This window comes from Mytilus trossulus, chromosome 3, assembly GCF_036588685.1.
Source record: "Mytilus trossulus isolate FHL-02 chromosome 3, PNRI_Mtr1.1.1.hap1, whole genome shotgun sequence".
In the NCBI taxonomy this organism is placed as follows: Eukaryota; Metazoa; Mollusca; class Bivalvia; order Mytilida; family Mytilidae; genus Mytilus; species Mytilus trossulus.
The window spans coordinates 41,153,110-41,172,883 of record NC_086375.1 but is presented as its reverse complement, the minus strand read 5'-3'; the positions used below and the strand labels follow the sequence as shown (position 1 = coordinate 41,172,883).

Genomic DNA, 19,774 nt, shown 5'->3' with positions numbered 1-19,774 from the left:
ATGAGATGAGAGTTTTTACTCTGTGTTGAAGGCTTGATTGTGACTTTGAGATGAAAAACTACAAAAAAAAGTGCTGTTCCTTTGCTTTTTGTGTGTTTGGTGTGCTTTTCGGGTCTATTGCATGGATAGATATACGCCCTATATTTTCTTTTCTTTAATTATATAAATAAATTTGATCAACAAGTTGAAAGAGGTTATAAAGTTTATTTTTAGGCATTTTTATCTATATGCTGGGTCATTTTACCTTAAAGTGTGCTATTTAAACTAAATCTTCTAATGGTTTCAATCATATTATCTTACCTAACCAGACCTCAGCAAACTGCCCACTGCCGAGTTTCTTAATAAGAACAATTGACTCCCTTTCTGTGTGGAACTCATCAGGGTTTCCTCGTTCAAATGCCCACAATAATGACCGTGGCTTTAAACAAGCTTGTAATAATTTGCAGCACAACCCATCTGGGGACTCTGCAAAGAAAGAATTTACACATATAGTCTTATCTACTTCTTGAAAAATTATATTTAGTTTGCATAAGTTTCATAATTTCAAAATTTACGTCTAAATTCAATACAGTTACAAGAGCTCAATCAGAATACACATGGTTTTGCAAAGGATCTGTTTCTCAATTCTAACCAAACTACTGCTTGCGGTCCGTATGATATTTTAATTTCAACTCCATCCTTACTTCTTCTTAATCTTCAGATATCTGAAAACCACAAATATTTGTGTTTCTTCCATGTACAATGAAGGATAAAAACTGCAAACAGTCATTCTTTTTTTAATCATTTGTTACAATAAACCTGTGTATCCCCTAAATTTAAAGTTGCATTATTTATACAGTTAAAGATTTTAAAGGAAATAAGAATGACTGAAGCCAAATTTGATTCCAACATCATAATGGTCTTGTTAACAATTTCCCATCTGGAGCCCCATTTAGTGGAATTCCTTTCCACCCTCTCTTTAACCCTAAGACATCTCTCCATAATTACATTATTAATGTACAGAGCACTTCATAAGCATCCATAATTCAGGTCATGTGAGATCATTAACCTGGTTACCAAATAAACAGCAATGATGTAAGCTGCCAGGTACAAGTTTGATGTAAGCTAACAGGTACCAGTCAACAGGAGCAGATGACCATTTTTTAAAGAATCCTATAATTTCTCTTTTAGGCTAACAATATAAACTGATATTTCAATAATTAAGGATAATTTATATAATAACCATGGCCCCCATTACTCTCTGTACTTTCTAAAATTTTCAAGGATTTCAATGGTGGCATTTTCAAGTGCAAACGTCTAGTCATTTCTATTTTTCTCTAATCATCTCTTGTAAGCAGTGATTGATGAAGCAATTCTAATGCTTGTAGTTCATTAACAATCAAATAAGTGATAATAAGTTTGAACTACCTCTAATGTATATCCATCACAAAATCAAAAGCTAAGATTGCAAATGTAAAAATATTTGATTTGATTTTTGGTGTTTGATGCCACTTTAAGTAACTTCGTGGCAGCCAGATAGGACTGGTGGAGTAAGCTGGAGTGCCAGTCTGTTATGTTCTTTACCACATTTATGAAACATTACTATTGATCATATTTTTGTGTATTAATGACAAATGAACTTCTAAAATCAAATATTGTCCTGTATACATGTACATGTACATGTATGTAAGTTGTCTTCTTTGTTTTTATTTAGTTTTTCATTGCTCTTACAGTAAATTTTGCTTCTTGTTTTTCAATGATAGAACTTTTTTGTAATATTTTCTTCTTGAAGTATAAATCTGCGACAAAAAGTGAAATTTTTTTTACCATATATGATCAATTCTCACCTGAATAATTTGTGACTAAATCTTGTAAGGACCGGAACCGTCGTTTTGGAGTAATATAATAATATTCTATACAAGGTAACCCATCATTATTGGTTTCTTTATGAATTTTATAATGTTTGACTAAATAGCCTCTAAGTTCATCACAGTCTCTTACAGATAAAGTATATGTGTCTGAAAAAGAAAATGAAAATTAAAAAAAATAAATAAAAATTGCAGGTACAGCAGAAAAAACTGCCAAACATATGACACAATATGTACATCTCTAATAACAAAATGATATCAAATCCAAAATGATAGTTTTCATTTTTCTACAATAAAATGACCACATATGATATGTATATAAACTCCACATAGTATTTCATGTCATCAAAAGTGAAATCTTCATACCACTAAACATTGACCATCTGCTGTTCAGGTTATTCAGGATTTTTTTGTGGACTACATTATTTCTAGAAACAAGCTTCAATTTCTGTACATATATTATTATTATGTTACATTCTGCATATGATATCAAACTAGAAATGAATGCCAATTAATAAAACAGCAGGGTAATTTATATGTTGTCAATTGCTCTTCAAAAGTAACTTGACTGAAAAACCCATATTAACCAAGCTGGTGTGACATGGTAGGGTTGATATAGGGTTAACAGTGACTGATCCAGAACTTTTTGTATGGGACCTAAGGGGGACCCCTTCCAGTCACGCTTCAGTGATTCCCTATTTAAGCAACCAAATTTTTCCCACAAAAAGGGGGAGCCTCCTTGATCAGAAGTATCAAAGACATGGCCTTTTCTTTATTGTATGGTTAACATTCAAAGACTCCCATATATCACTTAAAGGCTGTATCCATGCATGTTGATATGGAAAAGTATCTATTCATCTGTGAGTATTTCAGGGCCATTTTATTATGCTTGAGAATAAGCTACATTCTTTCTATTTTGCGATGAAATGTTTCATGTAGTATTTACAGAGTTCAAGCAGATTTATATCAGTTTGTTATCATATGATTATATTAAATTTACAATCCTCAAAGATGGCATGAGTATTTCTCAATAAATGAAACTGAACAAGTGCGAAAAATATGCAAAGATGAATATAATTCCTCTCTACCTGTCTATTAAAACCTCTTACCTGGAGCAGCTTCTCCCTGTCTAATAAGGAATGTACCTTTCGGATAACCTGGTGATAACAACCATTCTTCTGAAGCATGCCGGCTCACTTTGCCAAAATACCAACTGAAATTAAAATATTGATATTTACAAAGACAATTTAAATTCAAATCATACTTTCATTTTTGTTTAATGTATATATATGCAAGTCTACAAGCAAAAAATCTTATAAAATGCTGAATTAGAAATAGAAAGCATATATGTTTTCCCCAGATATCTTTTTATAATTGTTCTTTTTAAGAGTTACCATACATAATAAAGAGTAAACATGCTTTGAGGAAAGTGTTATGTTTTACTTAAATCCTAGCTGTCTATCATAACATGAGTAAAGATATGATAATTTTTGTCTCAACAATCTTCAGTTATTTCTATATTTTAGTTTGACAAACCAGTATCTACACAATGCATATATAATATTTCTTCATGCATAGAATAATCTTAAGACTTTACATTTCTCTTGTAGAATCTGGGGTTTTTCATAATCTTTGAAATTGATAAATAGGGAATTATGAAATAAAACAGACAAATATGACAGTTTAAACTTTTAAAACCATTTCTTGTTAACCGTAAAACACAAAGATTAAATGCTGAAGAACAGTACAAAACATCAATTTAAAACCAAGATGTGTGGTACTTACAACTCTCAATGTAAACAAACACCCATGGTAATTCAATTTATTTCTTCTGGACGAAATTCAAGTTTTCCTATAGTTACCACTCAAGAAAATCTTAAAGATCATCGGCTGCTGGCAACAATCCCCTCATCAGTGAGAGAGTGCCAAAATGTTTTCCTTGATTTAAAGTGTGCCAAACATTTTATCAATTCAACAAAACTCTGTAAGACTTTGCCAAGCCATTAGAAAAAGGTGAGAGATGTGGTATAACTAGTGAATAATCCTCCTCCTATCAGTATTAATCAATTTTCTAAATTCTGACAGGAAATTAAGTTTTTAGATCATAAATGAAATATAATAAAATGAGATGCACCTTAGTAAGACATCAACCCCTGACAGGAAAGATAATACATTTGTAGTTCTTTCACATGAATAAAATTGAGAAAGGAAATGGGGAATGTGTCTAAGAGACAACAACCTGACCATAAAGCAGACAACAGTTAAAGGCCACCAATTGGTCTTCAATGTAGCTAGAAACTCCTGCACCGGGAGGCGTCCTTCAGCTGGCCCCTAAACAAATATGTATACTAGAGTTCAGTGATAATGGATGTCATACAAAATTGAAAATATGACTGAAAGGAGCTAAGACTCCATGAGGCAGCAACCAAATGACAGAAACAACCAAAAGACAAACTCGACATTCAGTGAACACAATTGATCAATGAAAATTACACAAACTAAAATTTGAAGTTCTAAACTTGGCAATAAAAAAGTCGTACTGAATGGGTCAATATCCACTTCCAAACTGACACCTGCCTGTTGAACTGACATGTTCTATAATGATTTTCAGAACTTAGAGCCACTGGAAAAAAGGACTTGTGTAAATATCATTTGTTTTTAATGAAGACAGCTATTTACAATGCCACAGAACTCTTAAAATCCTCTTATCAACACTATGCTGTAAAGCTATAAAAGTTCTAGCAAAAGTTTACCTTTAGTAGGCTTTACTTTTTCAGGTAAACAGATACATATACATGTAACAGCCTTAAAATGAACCTTTATAAGTAATAACTTTGATGAAAGGGTATTTAACGGTAATTAGATTTGCTGTTTACAGTCATTTTTCTTTATGTCACTTTTTTAACATGAACAGTTTGCCTAAGGTCTGTTTTGTCACACATTTAAAAAAAAAAGAAGAAAAGTCATGTCGGAAAACAATCACTATTTTGGAGCACTGCACAAGCTGAATTTATAATATACCATAATTTTTTGGGGTACAATATTACAATTATAAATCATCGGTATCAAAATAAAACCAATGATTGTTTCCTGACAAAAAAATGTGGTCCATGATGTATTCGGATGGCCTGCTGTCATGAATTGTTCACTAGTCTAAAGCAGATGCTTCATGCTAATTTATATAAATTGCAGTGACACCATACACCAGTACCTGTCAGCATGGTACCTCACTCAAATTGTAGAAAAGACAACTGTCACCAAGGTTCACTCGAGAGCACTGTTAGATAAGGGGGAGCTAACTCTTTTGTGCTGGAACCAAGGGACAGGGGGTCAGTCTATCGCTAGACTTAATGTTCTGATAGGCATAGCTAAAACGCAAGGAAGGTTTTCATAATTTAATTACTGTAATAATTTAAACGAATGATGATAACAAATCAATTAGTAAACAATTCTAAATAATAATAATAATCTAATTAAAGTACAAAGTATCAAATCTAAATATCAAATCCAAAGTAAAACTATTTCTCTTTAAAATGTAAAATATAAAATAAATGCCAAAATGACTAAATCATAAAATATACTTAATCTCAAATTCAAAAATGCAAAGTCTCAAAATAAAAGGATTCTCAAAAGTCTTCCAAAGTTAAATAATGAGTCAAGAGATAAATTTTATCTCACACTACACAGTCAACTGGTAGACTGGTAGACAGTCTTATAGGGCCAGTATAATGACGTGAGTAGTGTGAGGTTACGCTTCCGAAACACTGACTGCTTATAAATCTTAAAATTCCCAAAAATAAAAGGTGAGTCAAAAATACATTTTTGTCTAAACACTACAAAGTCAACTAGTAGACTGGTCGACAGTCCTACAGTACCAGTATAATAGACTTTAGTAGTGAAAGGTTAGGTTTCCGAAAGGTGACTGATTTTCCTAAATTTTACAACGCTATTTATATTAAAACCAAATATAAATCAATATGACTCGACATGTAAATATTACTCTCATTAACAAAAAATAGACATTAATTAACAAAGCATAATCCTATATTGTTTTGATAAAACTTTGATAAAAAAAACATAACAATTTCCAAGTGACATATGCTTATTACAATTAGTCTTTCAAAATTAAGTGCTTTGAGCAAACTGTGACATTTCGAGTACTAATGCCACAGCATAGGTAAAATTAATTAAACCAATTAATTACAATTTTTACAAAATACAAACTTAAAATTTACTTTCTTAAAATAAAACATGTTTTTTACCCAAAATAACTCTTACACAAATATAAGCCAAATAACACACCATGACACAACTAACAAACTTTTACAGTTTTGATTTAATCCCAACTTCAATGTTGAGATTTATAAATTCCAAGTCATAGTCTTTGATTATTAACTTATAAAACTCAACATAGATTAACAAGGACCATATCGTCGCTGTTATGCAAAAACCTCGTATCTAAGGTTTTGATAATTTTACACCAGGCAGTAAAAACTGAAATCTTTTAATCCGATTTTTTAGAATTAAATATGTATGTTCCACTGTATGCGACAATAACTGATCTTCTAACCAATCAATTACCAAGACGAGCAAATATTTCTGCACCTATGTTGTTTTTTCAAAGCTTTTCATTATTTCAAAGCTATATTAGCTTTGAGAACCTAAAATTGTACCTGTTATAATGTCAGCTGCCGTGCCATGTGTTTTTCTTTTGAGATACGATATTTTCGCACAAGAAAATGTCTCACCAATCCGACTTCACTTTTTCGTCACATGTCAGAACTCAAGTTAATGATTGGTTAGAAGATCAGATATTTTCGCATACAGTGGATCATACATATTTAATCCTAAATAATCGATAAAAAGATTTCCGCAAAAAATTGAGATACAAGGTTTTTGCATAACAGCGACGATATAAAGACCTTGATAATATGAACTCCTTCCGTAATATAGAAGGGGGCAACAGGATACCTTATTTGTATAATAGCAAATTAGGCAAAAATTTATTAGTATACTTCTTATTTATCTGTACACAGTAGGATAAAAGACTGTGGCCTTGTACCAAGTGCAAGTACTTAATTTCTGATTTTAATGATTTTAAATTTGAATTTGATGACAACTTCCAAGAGCACAAGATCGTCAATTCAAATTTAATAAAACATGCACCATTCAAATCAAGACCCAATCAAAGTGAAATATTAATACATTAATAAAACCATGTGTGACTTTTATTCAGTATTAAAATCAATGAAATTCCTTTACCTGTTTATTAAAATGTACCTACACCTGTGCAGAGATAAAGATCGGAATGTTAATTAGGTACAAGGAAAGGTAATAAGTACACTATGTAAAGGAAAGGGCACCTGTTCCTCTTTACCATTAACAACTCTATGTACGGCAGCCGATTGTTTGATCAACAGGAAGCCACCATTTCTTATCAATGTAAAAAGTTATATTTGGGACTATTAAAAGAGAAGAGAATTACCTTAATCTTTTATTATAAGAAAGAGTTGATTTCAATTTGATAATTATCGTATTTTACAGGTCCTTTTCAAGAAAGTTGAAGATTAGCAAACTTTGACACCACGTGACAATGACAGAGGTAATCTGAATGTATTGCCCGACTGGATACTTCCAGGTGACACAATAATACATAATAGCCACTGTTCAGTATTTTTCTCACTTTTAACATATACCCTTTGATTAATGATAATAATCCCTTTAAAATATGACATGATGTGGGCCAAAATAACTGTTGTTCATCTTCACTCCAATTAAAAAAGTATTTATTGATAGCCTAAGCATTCAACGCTCTAGATCTTGACACATTATGTTATAGATCTCACTATAAGATGTCTTGTAACGTTGCTTGTAAATTTGAAAGTTTGTGTGTGACAATGGTGACCATCCTAGTCTAGAGTTAATATTCTGATATAAAAAATATTTTACTCTAAACAAATCATAGTGGAACGTAAACAAAACAAGTTATCTGGGCCTTTTATAGCTGACTATGCGGTATGGGCTTTGCTCATTGTTGAAGTCCCCAAGGTGACCTATAATTGTTAATGTCTGTGTCATTTTGGTCTTCTTGTGGACAGTTGTCTCATTAGCAATCATACCACATCTTCTTTTTTATAAAGTGTAATCAATATCTGAACATACTTTACAGGGACCTACAAGAATTTACATTTATAAAAATGTATATACCTTTTAGCATACTTGCAAAATATCCTCTGGTGCATTCTACTTGGGCACAACAATGATTTCAAGTATTATTAATTACATTTAAAGCATGCCTGACACCGCTGGAGTGACCCCTTTAGCTTTTTAAATACAAATGAGTACAAAAAAAATATAAAAGGTTACCAACCCAAGTTTTTTACCCTTCAACTCAACACAGATTACCTAACCTCATTTGCAGGCCATCTAGGTGTTTTTAGGTTACATCAATGTATATGTACCAAGGACACGAAGTATCACTTTTACACCTAAAACTCTCAAAAGTTGTTAGCCTGACCCAATTTGCTTGACACTTTCTGAGACAGATGGACAAAGTGATATACTCCTCCTTGTTTCATAAACTGTACCTCTCTGAACTTCCAATGGAGCATTACAAATGAAGGACGCCTCCGGGTGCGGGAATTTCTCGCTACATTAAAGACCTGTTGGTGAACTTCTCAGTTCTGCTGGGTTTTTTTCTTGTTTTTTTTTCTATGGTCTGGTTGTTGCCTCTTTGACACATTCCCCATTTCCATTCTCAATTTTAGATGAATACTTAGCATGCTAAGTACAACAAGAAAAACTATTGTGACAGATTTGTCTCTCTTGCTGCAAAAATATCTGATTGGTCTTTTTGATACAATTTGTTACACCCAAACTCTGACATACAAGTGTCAACTTATTTTCTGCTTCAAGTGATTTTACCTTACCATAACTAAATGTCACCTCCTACTTATATGTTTTTGTTGCAACTCAACGGTTGGGTCAGCTCTTCATAAAACTACAACTGACCATGCCACTTGCAAGAGAACTGATTAACACATACATATTTTTGCTTGTTAGACAAAACAAAACTATAATTAAAGGCATCATAATAAACTTACTCATATGTTCTAAGATATTGTTCTTGTGGCGTCAAAGGTGCCAATGGCTTTGGAGGTGAAAAGTGGGTCGTCCCTTGGTTAAAACTTCCCGAATGATTTAAGTTCCACGTTTCTACGTCATCCTCTTCAAGAGTGTCACTTAAACTTAGGAGAACAAAATTATCCTGAAAGTCGTTAATCCCACCTGCGGGAATCTTTGTGTCTTTTCTACACATAGGGCACGGAAAATGTCCTGGTCGCTCACCTGGATGTCTACGAACATAGTCTTTGAGGCATGCTTCACAGAAACTGTGCAAACATGGTAATGCCTTTGGTCTAATAAATGGTTCTAAGCATATCTTACAGGACAAAAATTCCTCTTGTAGTTTTTCTCTCAGGCTACTTCGATTTGTGTGCCGGGCCATGGTTAGCCATTCTGAAAAATATAATACAAAGCTCTTACAAGAAAATATAACTACATGTATTAAGATATCTTCACTCAGATGTACAGTACCATATAATTGTAATTATACTACATTGTATAACCATGACAATTCTTAACTGGTTGCAAAAAGCAAAAAGTTTGCATTTTTAGAAAAATAATCATCTATTTACCTTGCCCATCCTGGGCTGACAGCATCATCATCTACCGAACCAATGTCCTTGAATTTTATATCTTAACCTACATGTATTTGGCAAGGCAAACTAATATTATCACCGTAATTTAAAATACGAAATTAAGTGAAGAATTATTTACGATGCATGTACCTAACATAAAATTAATAGCTATCAAAATACTAAACATTTTTCACATGGCAAACCATCAAATTCCACTTGTATCTTTCCTGAACAATTCATAATTTGGGAGGATAAAACATCTTGAAGAATAAGATGTGGTTTTTACATACTTGAGGAAATTGGCAGTGTATAATCAAGTATTGTTCATTCATAATGTAGCTACAGCAAAACATATCCGTATGCATTTTCTATAATATGTAATTTGAAAAGCTTACAATTTTTTGGAAGATTTTTATGTGTTTTCCCTCATTTTAAACAGCTTTTTCATTTATTTGCTGCATGATGTTCATACAATAAGCAAATTTTACATTGTAATTTGTGCTCAGAATATTTCTAGACAGGAAAATTTCCTCCAGCTTAATCATGTTAATGGTAGATTAAAAGGGGGTCATTTTTGCATCATAAACAAGCAAGAAGTAACATTAATGCGAAGGATTAAGAGTTCACAAAATGATTTAAACATGGGAAATTTTAATAGCCATATGCCTATGGGTGAACCTCCATATTTTTTATTCGTAGTACTATATATGCCCTTACTGTTTACACCAAAGAGTACTTCAAAACCGCAATATTATTTATGATTAGTCCTGAAGCCTCTTCTAACTATTAACTTGGGGATCAAAGACCACAATAAATCTAAGAACAGACATGTATATATTATCTGGACAAATTATAGTGTGTGTCTAAAGGTTATAAAATAACCATTATTACCATCATTATTTTCTCAAAACGTTTTTGAGGTCGGTAAACTTTACAATTACTACAAATAAGGGTGACGAAGTGTGTGACAGCAACCCAACAATTAACTAAACTAAATAACTGTATTTTACTCATCACTTCTCTCTGCAACCTTTTTTTGTGACAAAAAAACAGAGTTCCTTGAACCATGTCACTAGGAATTAAAAAAAGGTTTTTTTTTCTTCATCTCTCAAAAATAACATCAAAGTGTCAAAATTGTTTCTATTATTAAATACAAACTTGAATCAATTCCTAAGCAGAATATAATCTCCCAATGTAGGACTATTAATCATACAACTAAAGTTCAGTGTTTACACAAACAATCAAAACCATACAGCCTGTCCTATATAATCATCCATGGAAATTGCATATCAAATCAATTTCCTGTATAATAAAAACTTTCACAAATCCCACAGTGGTGTTTACATGCAACTTTAATGGGCTAATTTGCAAACAATTTATCATCCCACCAAACAGACCAGAGTCAACATTCAACATTTAATTTCTGATTTTACAACAATAACGTTCAAATTGGTCTTTTCCTCTCTTTTGCAAACAAAATTACAAAGGTAAAAAAAATCGGCAATTTTTTCCCCCCTAACTATAGGGACAACAATCAGCTCCGTTTAAACATCTGTTTTGCTCATTGATAATTTTGCACAATAAGAGATAATAGAAAATGTCAACAGTCTACCACCTGCACGTACAATTTACCACTTAACACTTTTTAAAGAGCTGCAGAAAAAAGGAAATCTGACAGTTCAAAGCCTTTGCTTCACTGTGTAGGTTTGGATGGATGGATGACTGTTGAGTTCATTAGGTCCAGTTTTTTCATTCTTCGCCTTCATTTATTTTCAACACATCCAGAAGCAATTATAAAAGTTTTGTATCAAAAGTTAAGATGAAAAAATATTATCAAACTTTTTAACACATCTATTTCCAGCACTTTGTTATATGGAGGTGGTCATTCAAGGCAATTCATTTTTAAAGAGTATCTACAATCGAACACCTTCAACTATGGCACGCTGCCGTTAGAGCTTTGTATTGAAAAAAAAATAATGGCTAGACTAGCAGTAGCTTTGGTCTTATCCCATTATAAATATAAATAAGCATTTTCTAAAGAAAGTTAAAGATATCAAGAACTGAAAGCCTTAAAAACAACATTTCAAACAACCAGTCTACACATTTTTCAATTTTTCAAAATGCAGCAAAAATTCTGAAGTTCTTTACAGTCAATCTGCAATATTTACACCTTCTATTCCTGGAGCTTCCTAAATTGTTGCCAATTTTTAAGAATAAACTTCCCCTTTCGACCCCCACTGTTATATGTATAATCCTAGTGCATTAATCCAAGGATGCATCTGTTAACCCTCCAGAAACTGTTCTAGCTATTTTTGTCTGACCTGTTTATTAACCCAATATAAGAAGTACTACAACAAAAACAGATTATCGCTTTGGCTCCAGTTTCTATTATTTCTAAACCTCTGGATTTTCTGTCTTCTTTGATCTCTCTCACAGTGTGGGATAAACACAGGATGTCGGAATTTTAACCAATTAGAAAAGAAGATTTTTTCTTGTTTTTTGTATGATTGTTCAATCATTTAATGTTTCTCTACTCAAGCAGAAATGTTTTTTTATATACATTTTCAATGAAAATTGATCAGCAGCAAATATTACATCCATATAAAACACAAGTGTTCTCTAGACTGCTTATCAAGTGCTGAACTTTGAACTTTGTTATAAAAAAAAAGCACCATATTTTCATGCACTATATACAACCCACAAGGTATGGTCAGCCTACAGGATATTAATCTAGTCTTTACACATTATGAGTGGGGATACACAAGAGGGAGTCCTGGGGGTTGGAACACCCCTTTTTTTAGGCTTATTGTTTTTAAATGGGGTCATATTGTTGGAACACCCTTTAAAAATGTCTGGATCCAACCAGGCATTATTCATGAATATTGGGATTCCCTGCAGTTAACCAGTGAAAGGCAATTTTGAATATTTTCTCCTTGATTCTAGGCTATAAGAAGAAAACACAGCAAATCGAAATTTGGTTAAAAAGGAAGCCTTACGCATGCTACCATTAGATTATAGAGGCAATATATATCATAAAGCACAATAAAAAGAAAGATCCAGGATATTGACAAAATGTATAATACCAGAAAACATTTCTACCAATCTGTAGAGAATACATGTATGATTTTTTTGTCCTAAAATATATATATGTATAGATGCATCATACCTGCAGATGTTTTCTTATGTTTCTTTTTTATTTTAGGCATAGTTGACGATTCACCTAATTTTTTAAACTGAACATTTGACATACTGTTAGAAATCCAACACATATCCGCATTCTCATTTTTGCACGGAGGAAATACGAACTCTATGCTCCCTGTCGATTTACACTTCTCACTGAATAGTCCTTTCACATGTTTAATAAGTTTTTGGCCATTCTTCTTCTCCATTGAGTTTTGACGTTAATCCCAAATTAATTCTTTAACATAACACAACGCTTTAATCGTTTCCACTTCATGATTTTTACCTATTGGTTAAATTACTTCAATCCTTCTTATCCCAACGGAAAGAAGTTAAAATACACTGTTATTTTTCTCCTTTAAAAAAATATTTCTATCCCGACTTATTCTGACTTTGCATTTTTAATCCTATGCAATTCATAACTATTGGTAAGGACAGACCTCTTATCCACGTCCATTTACTAATCGAAAAACATATACTGATTAAAATGTAGTTCCTTTGGAGGTTTTAAATGTCTAGCCTTTGTACAAGTTTGTAGATTAATGTCCCTTTTGACATGTGTTTCAGACTAACAAGCTAAATTTTCCCTTGACATGCAATCATCTATTTGTTCACATTTGTTCATTTATATTCGACCTTAAGGTGTAAAATCCATTTCGATTGAAAATATTGCATATAGTGCATACTCATATGAAAAATACGATTTTGGAAAAAAACTTTTTGATTAAAATAACTGATCAAATCCTCCCAAATGAATCAAACGAAAAATTGATCACTTTTAAATCCAAGTTTCGACTTTCGTCTAATCACTGTTGTACATCAGTATATTTACCACATCTTTTGAACATCCAAACTTCAAACAGAGCACCAGTATCTAAGTGCATTACCTGATTATAACGATTTCCTCTTGTTAATGGCAAATCACACTTTAATTGTTTAGGATGAGAGTTTTTTGGCACAGAGTAGAATAGATCCAATTAAAATTCCTACATGCAACAAAAAGTCAAAGATACATTATAGTTGTGGTGAAAAAAGAAGATACATAGAACACAAGCACTTAACCATGATCGGCACAGAACTTTTTCACACAATATCTTCCCATTCTTCACTACAGAAAATTGAAAAGGACCTAAAACAGAGACACAAAAGATGCCTGCCACAAAGGGAAGCAGACGACAGAATGCCTACACACAGAAACAATCAGAGAACTTCCTGCCACAACAGACTCAAGATAATCATCATCATCTATAGCAGGAGCATCTTTATTTTTTTACTGAGGTTCACCATGGGGGAAATAACAAGTGGTTGACCTTTAGCAGGTGTGAGGGCACTTGAAGGAACTGTTATATTTCTAGTGTAGATTACATTAAATGGTGTTAATGATTATTTTTTCTACTATATTTTCCAAACTTGTAAAAACTACCAGGTGCATGGTATTTTGAAAGAAATTTCATCACATAATTTGTATTTCATCAGACACTGTCAGAATAAAACAAAAAAACACAAGAAACTCAAGTGCATATGTACTAAAGCACAACTAAATCAGAACATGCAATTCAAATTGCAGAGTTCTTAACTAAGGAGACACAAATGATTATCTCATGTAAACAAATGCACTAGATGAGGCCTAAAATAAAATATTGTTTGTTTCCCCAATCCTGACCGAACCTGCAAAAACGGTGCTACTCATAAAATTTTATTGTCCAAACTTAGTCAAATATTATTTTATTCGTTTCCAATTTTCATGCTGACCAGATCAACCAGCATGGTTCCAGCTTTTAGGAAAAATAAAATTATTTCCCTACCTACCTACCCACACCTGGCTTGGCAGGGTCGGGATTGGAGAAACAAACAATATATTAATTTAGGCCTGAGGCCTGTTTATTAATGTTGGCAGTGCAGTCAACATTGACTATACATTAATGTTGAAGTTCAACTTGTTACATGAATGAAGGACAATTCTGATTATCATCACATGTACAGTCACTATTCTATTATGGCATTGAAATTGATTGTTCAAATATTGTTGTTCCTGTTAATATTAAAATAATTAAACTTCAATTTTTTTTTTAAATTAACTAGAGGTTATGATACATGTAAAAATTATGTATATTCGAAAACCTTTCTGAAAACAATTCCAGAACATCCAACATGAGACTATACCACTTTTAATGCTAGTTCTAACCAATAACATTTGACTACGGCAAAAAGTTAATATAAGATACTTTCTGGTTAAAATCAAATCTTTTACTCTGCTGGGTTTCAGCATAAGGGGTCATACCAGATTTTTGTTTGTTACCCATATGTCAATATTGTTTCTAATACCAAATACTAATACTACATGTACATGGTCAATTTTAACTTTTTTCATATCCTACAAACGTGTCATTTGAGACATAAAAGAGTACTCATGAGTTATTTCAAAAATTCAATGTGCTGAAATTAGTACCGTAAAGTATTTCTTTCAAGACAGTTCATTTGATAGTGCGCAACTAAATTACATTTATTATAGTTGACTAAAATAATTTAAATTATATCATATACAAAAGTATATCTATACTAAAAATATAATAGAGTTTTAATAATTTGCAAGTATAAGAATGGATTTATGTAATATCTATATAGAAATTGAAGGTATGTTTCAAACAGAAAATGTTGCCAATCTGGCACTTTTAATTAACCTAAATGTAAGTCTGTATATTGTTCATTGACCTTGAACCAAAATCTATATTTAATTTGGTAAATTTTCTAACCAGATCCCTTCAATGTTCTGTGCCTAACTAACATGTGTTACAAAAAGTCGTATAAAATTACTACATGCTCACTATGCATTCACGGTTAGTTCAATCTGTACATTCATGTAATCTCAACCAAACTGTGTATAATATTTATAAGTTGGAAGTGTTCAATTCAAAACCCGATTTAAACTCTGTCTTAGATAATTTCATACCATATTTAGGCAGAAATTAAAACAGACTGTTGATATAAAGTCTAAATATTTTAAAGATTGGACCTAATCATCGATATAAGAAGACGTGATATGAGCGCAAATGAGAAATCTCTCCATCCAAGTCACAATTTGTAAAAGAAAACCCATTATAGGTCTAAGTTTGACATGAAGCCTTGATATGACACCAAAAGCTAAAGAGGGCCTGTTGATATAAAGTCTAAATATTTTAAAGATTGGACCTAATCATCGATATAAGAAGACGTAATATGAGCGCAAATGAGAAATCTCTCCATCCAAGTCACAATTTGTAAAAGAAAACCCATTATAGGTCTAAGTTCGACATGAAGCCTTGATATGACACCAAAAGCTAAAGAGGGCCCCAAAAATTACAAGTGTAAAACGAATCAAACCTGAAAACCAAAAGTCTGATCTATATAAAAAACGAGAAATGTATAAATATAGAGTTCAAAGACTGGACAACACAAACCTAACCAACAACCAGACACCAAATACAAATGTTTAATGATTAACATCTCAAATGTAAGACAGAATAATGCATCAATTTTTTTTATTTAATCTTGTGTCAGCACTGAAATTTCATCCAGCTATCCACTTTTTATTTCAACCCTATCCATTAATTCTAAGTTTACTGAAATAGTATCCTCTCTTCAACCATATCTCTTCCAATATAAAATTACAGTGACCCTGACATGCTGATCTCTAATCTATAGGAAAATGTCAGAAATCTCCAAAAGCCAATGACAGCTTAATGGTCAATAATGACCTTCCTGTTGGGAATAAAAATTCCAAAGCCAATGGTCAATTCATTTAAATTGGTCACTTCCTTCACTGACCACTGGGAGTTAATGAGAAAAGCATTCTGGCCTTTAGTGCTATATATACTAATTCATATGGCTTTTATTTGTTTGTTTTGATGCAACTGATGTTGCACTAATTGGAAGCATATGCAAGATTATAGTATCTGAAGATGAAAACATGGTTTAATGCATATGGTAGAATTCCTAACAAATGTGGATTTGTATGAATGAAATACATTCCAACATCAGATACAAATGTGTGAGCTCTAAAAAGAGCCATTCTGGGTCTGATTAAAACATCTCTAAAATGTACATGTAAAACTACTGAAGTATGTACTATATTTACAGTTCTTTATAATTAAGTTTTCTCGTTAGAAAAGGAAAAACTCATATAATTTTAAACCTTACAAGTAAAGATTTTTAAAAGGACTTATGATAAATGAAAAGACTCTAATCATGATGATTCAAAGTAACCAATAGGATGTAAGGAAGAGGGAATTTCACTCAAGGTAAAAAAGCGAAAATAGGAAGAAAAAAAGAACAGAAAGAAAAACATTCAACTTTAAAAAAAGCATGTATACAATAGAGAACCTCCTGTCACAAATTGGAAAGACCACATTCTCAATCAAAAGTGTACCCACGCAAAAGTCCAATTCCAGAACTAGAAGCAATTTTGAATAAAATTTGATTTTGAAGATTGACCTCAGAACATGAAATATACAATAAGTAAGACAGTCCAAACTGACCAAACAATTCAATTTGATATTTTAACTTTATATGAAATTAAGTGCTATTTGAGGATGTGCAAATTTTTTGGGGGTAATACTACATGGCATGTGGATGATGTTCAAATGAATGTACCCTGGTAAGTTATGGTTTTATTTTGCTTTCCAGATTCAGAAACAACAATAAATTAACCAAGAAAATGTGGAACCAAGAAAATGTGGAACCACGAAAATAAGGTGTTAAGTTGTTGAATAGAAAGGACTGATCGCAAAATAAACTAAATTCATGACAATAAGTTAGTAAACAATGAAAAAAAATTAAAAAATTGCAAAACATATGAAATTTGGTAGCTATACATACACATACACAAAATGACCTACATTTGTACAGGTTTGTATCCCAAATTTTACAAATTCTATGAAAGAATGTCTGATTGAACATTTAGGTAAAAATTTAAAGTCTGATTACATCAAAGAATCTTAAAAGCAAGGTTCAGCCTTCGATTAAACAACTGAACAAGCAGAGCACAAATGGTTTTATTTTAAATTCATGGTCAGTGATCGTCAAAAGAAAGGTGTAATATAGTGTCATAAAATCTAAGAGATAAAACAACAACAAAGACCCTTTCAAGTCCTCTGAAACAGTATCCAGTCCCCTTTCAAATAGTATAATCTTTTACCCAGGTTCTTTAATTAGTGAAGATTTACTGGTTTCGTTCTTCTTTAAATAATTTTCAAAATATTTGATTTTTAAGTTTATTTCTGTGCTCTTCATATAATAATAAGAAGTTTGAATCGTAATATAATTAAACATTGAATTAAGTTCAGTTATCAATTGGTTATAGATGTATAATAGTAATGGCTATATTTTCTTCAAATATAAATCCAAGATTTTTTTGTTCTAATTAAATTCTCTCATATTTAACATTTGGTCAACTACATATTCAATCTGACCATTTTTTTTAATTTAGAAAAAAAAACTTACTTGAACTAAATTTCTTTTTGATGAAATGTACCAATCCACTTGCACATTTCATTTTCATTCTAATAGACATGTACTATGCACCAAAAAAATACCCCAAATAAATCAAATTCAGAATTGTATCCCTCTCTATACATGAAATAAACCAGGTGAGAACTGAAGCTCTAATTGTTTGTTTGACAATCAGTTCCTACTTTTGAATTAAATATTCATTGACTGATAGGCCTCCCCCAGAGTGTTTACAAGGCACTTCCTGTGTCAATTTCGTGAGTCTAGTTAATTAGTATTAGTTTATAATCCACCTGGGATAATTAGTTGCACCTTTCTGAGATTAAAGGAAATGGGATTAAAATTAATAATGTTTAGGAAAACATCTCTATCCTTTTAAGGGTCTGTACTTCAAAAAGATCAAAAGAAACACTAAAACTTCAAAACTGCCTCCTTAAAAAAAGTTAAATTTCAAGGTCCCATGAAATTTGTCGCTACACAAATTTAGCAAATTTTGTTTTAAATCTAATAAAGGTATTACTAAATGCTGATCGTTGTCACCTTGTGTCAAACAAAAATCAACGAGAATATTTATAAACGGATTTTAAAGCACCTGAATAAACTAAACTCAGGCTTTCCTATATTTTTACATGCATGTTTGCATCAAGTATGTCAAGCAAGTTAAATTAAAAAAATGATTTTATCATGATCTAATTGTTTACTAGCATATCAACAATTATTTCAAATTTATTGTCAATTGATTGGAAATAACTGAATAATTTGTTTAAATGTCAATAGATAGATAGATAGATAGTTTATTAACGTCTCACCATTAATATACACAATACAGTATTTACATATATCATAAAAACATAAATATATATTAATGCCATTCTTAAAAGAATTATGAGAGACAAAAAGTAAAATTTCATAAATGAATATAAAAAGGACTTTATAAAACTATGTATATGTACTGTTAAAATTTCTAAAAACTTTAAATAACTTTAGTCTAAAATATTTTTTTTTATCGATATAAAAAACGTCTCCTTCTGTCTAAAATAGATTTGCAGGTTTTGGCACATTTGTAAATAACATTAACGTTTTGACATCCCAACACAAAAGACAGTTTATCACGGTTTGTTAACATATTAAAGTTCTCATCTACACTGTTTATATATTCAAAAAGTTCGTTCCTTAAATCGTCATACAGCGGACATTCAATTAGTACATGTTCCTCAGTTTCAGTTTTACTTTCACACATAAAGCAAGTCCGTTCATGCATTGGTAAATGTTCGAAGCGCCCGGTTTCGATTCGTATGGGTGCAACCCCACATCTGAATTGCGAATATGCTCTACGTTGAGCAGGAGATAAAAGTGTTTTTAAATAAAGTTCACAACTAATTTCGGTTTTAAATGTTCTATATGTCCTTAATTTGTTACAACCACCATCCATACGTCTTGCAGAAACTCTATGGAGATCTTCCGTCCACTTAGTTTTAAAATCGGTTAAAAGTTTATCTTCTATTTTGGCTAACACCGTAGTTTTGTGAATGTTCGTGTCATTATACCAGTCACCAATATTAC

At 31.7% G+C, this 19,774-nt stretch overlaps 1 protein-coding gene across 6 annotated transcripts in view; it reads right to left on the bottom strand.

The window, feature by feature from the left end:
- The window catches only part of LOC134711484 (tyrosine-protein kinase SRK2-like), a 63,969-nt gene that overhangs the window by 8,826 nt on the left and 35,369 nt on the right, over nt 1-19,774 (bottom strand). For 3 of the 6 annotated variants that reach the window (XM_063572093.1, XM_063572094.1, XM_063572098.1), the window contains 4 exons: nt 8,951-9,365; nt 2,957-3,060; nt 1,827-1,997; nt 301-465 (listed from right to left, as the gene is read on the bottom strand). In XM_063572093.1, the coding sequence (XP_063428163.1) occupies nt 301-465; nt 1,827-1,997; nt 2,957-3,060; nt 8,951-9,365 (855 nt within the window). Of the gene's footprint in view, nt 1-300; nt 466-1,826; nt 1,998-2,956; nt 3,061-8,950; nt 9,366-9,544; nt 9,991-12,713; nt 13,385-18,205; nt 18,395-19,774 lie in introns of those variants that run through there. The other 3 variants (XM_063572096.1, XM_063572092.1, XM_063572097.1) reach the window with 3 other exon arrangements.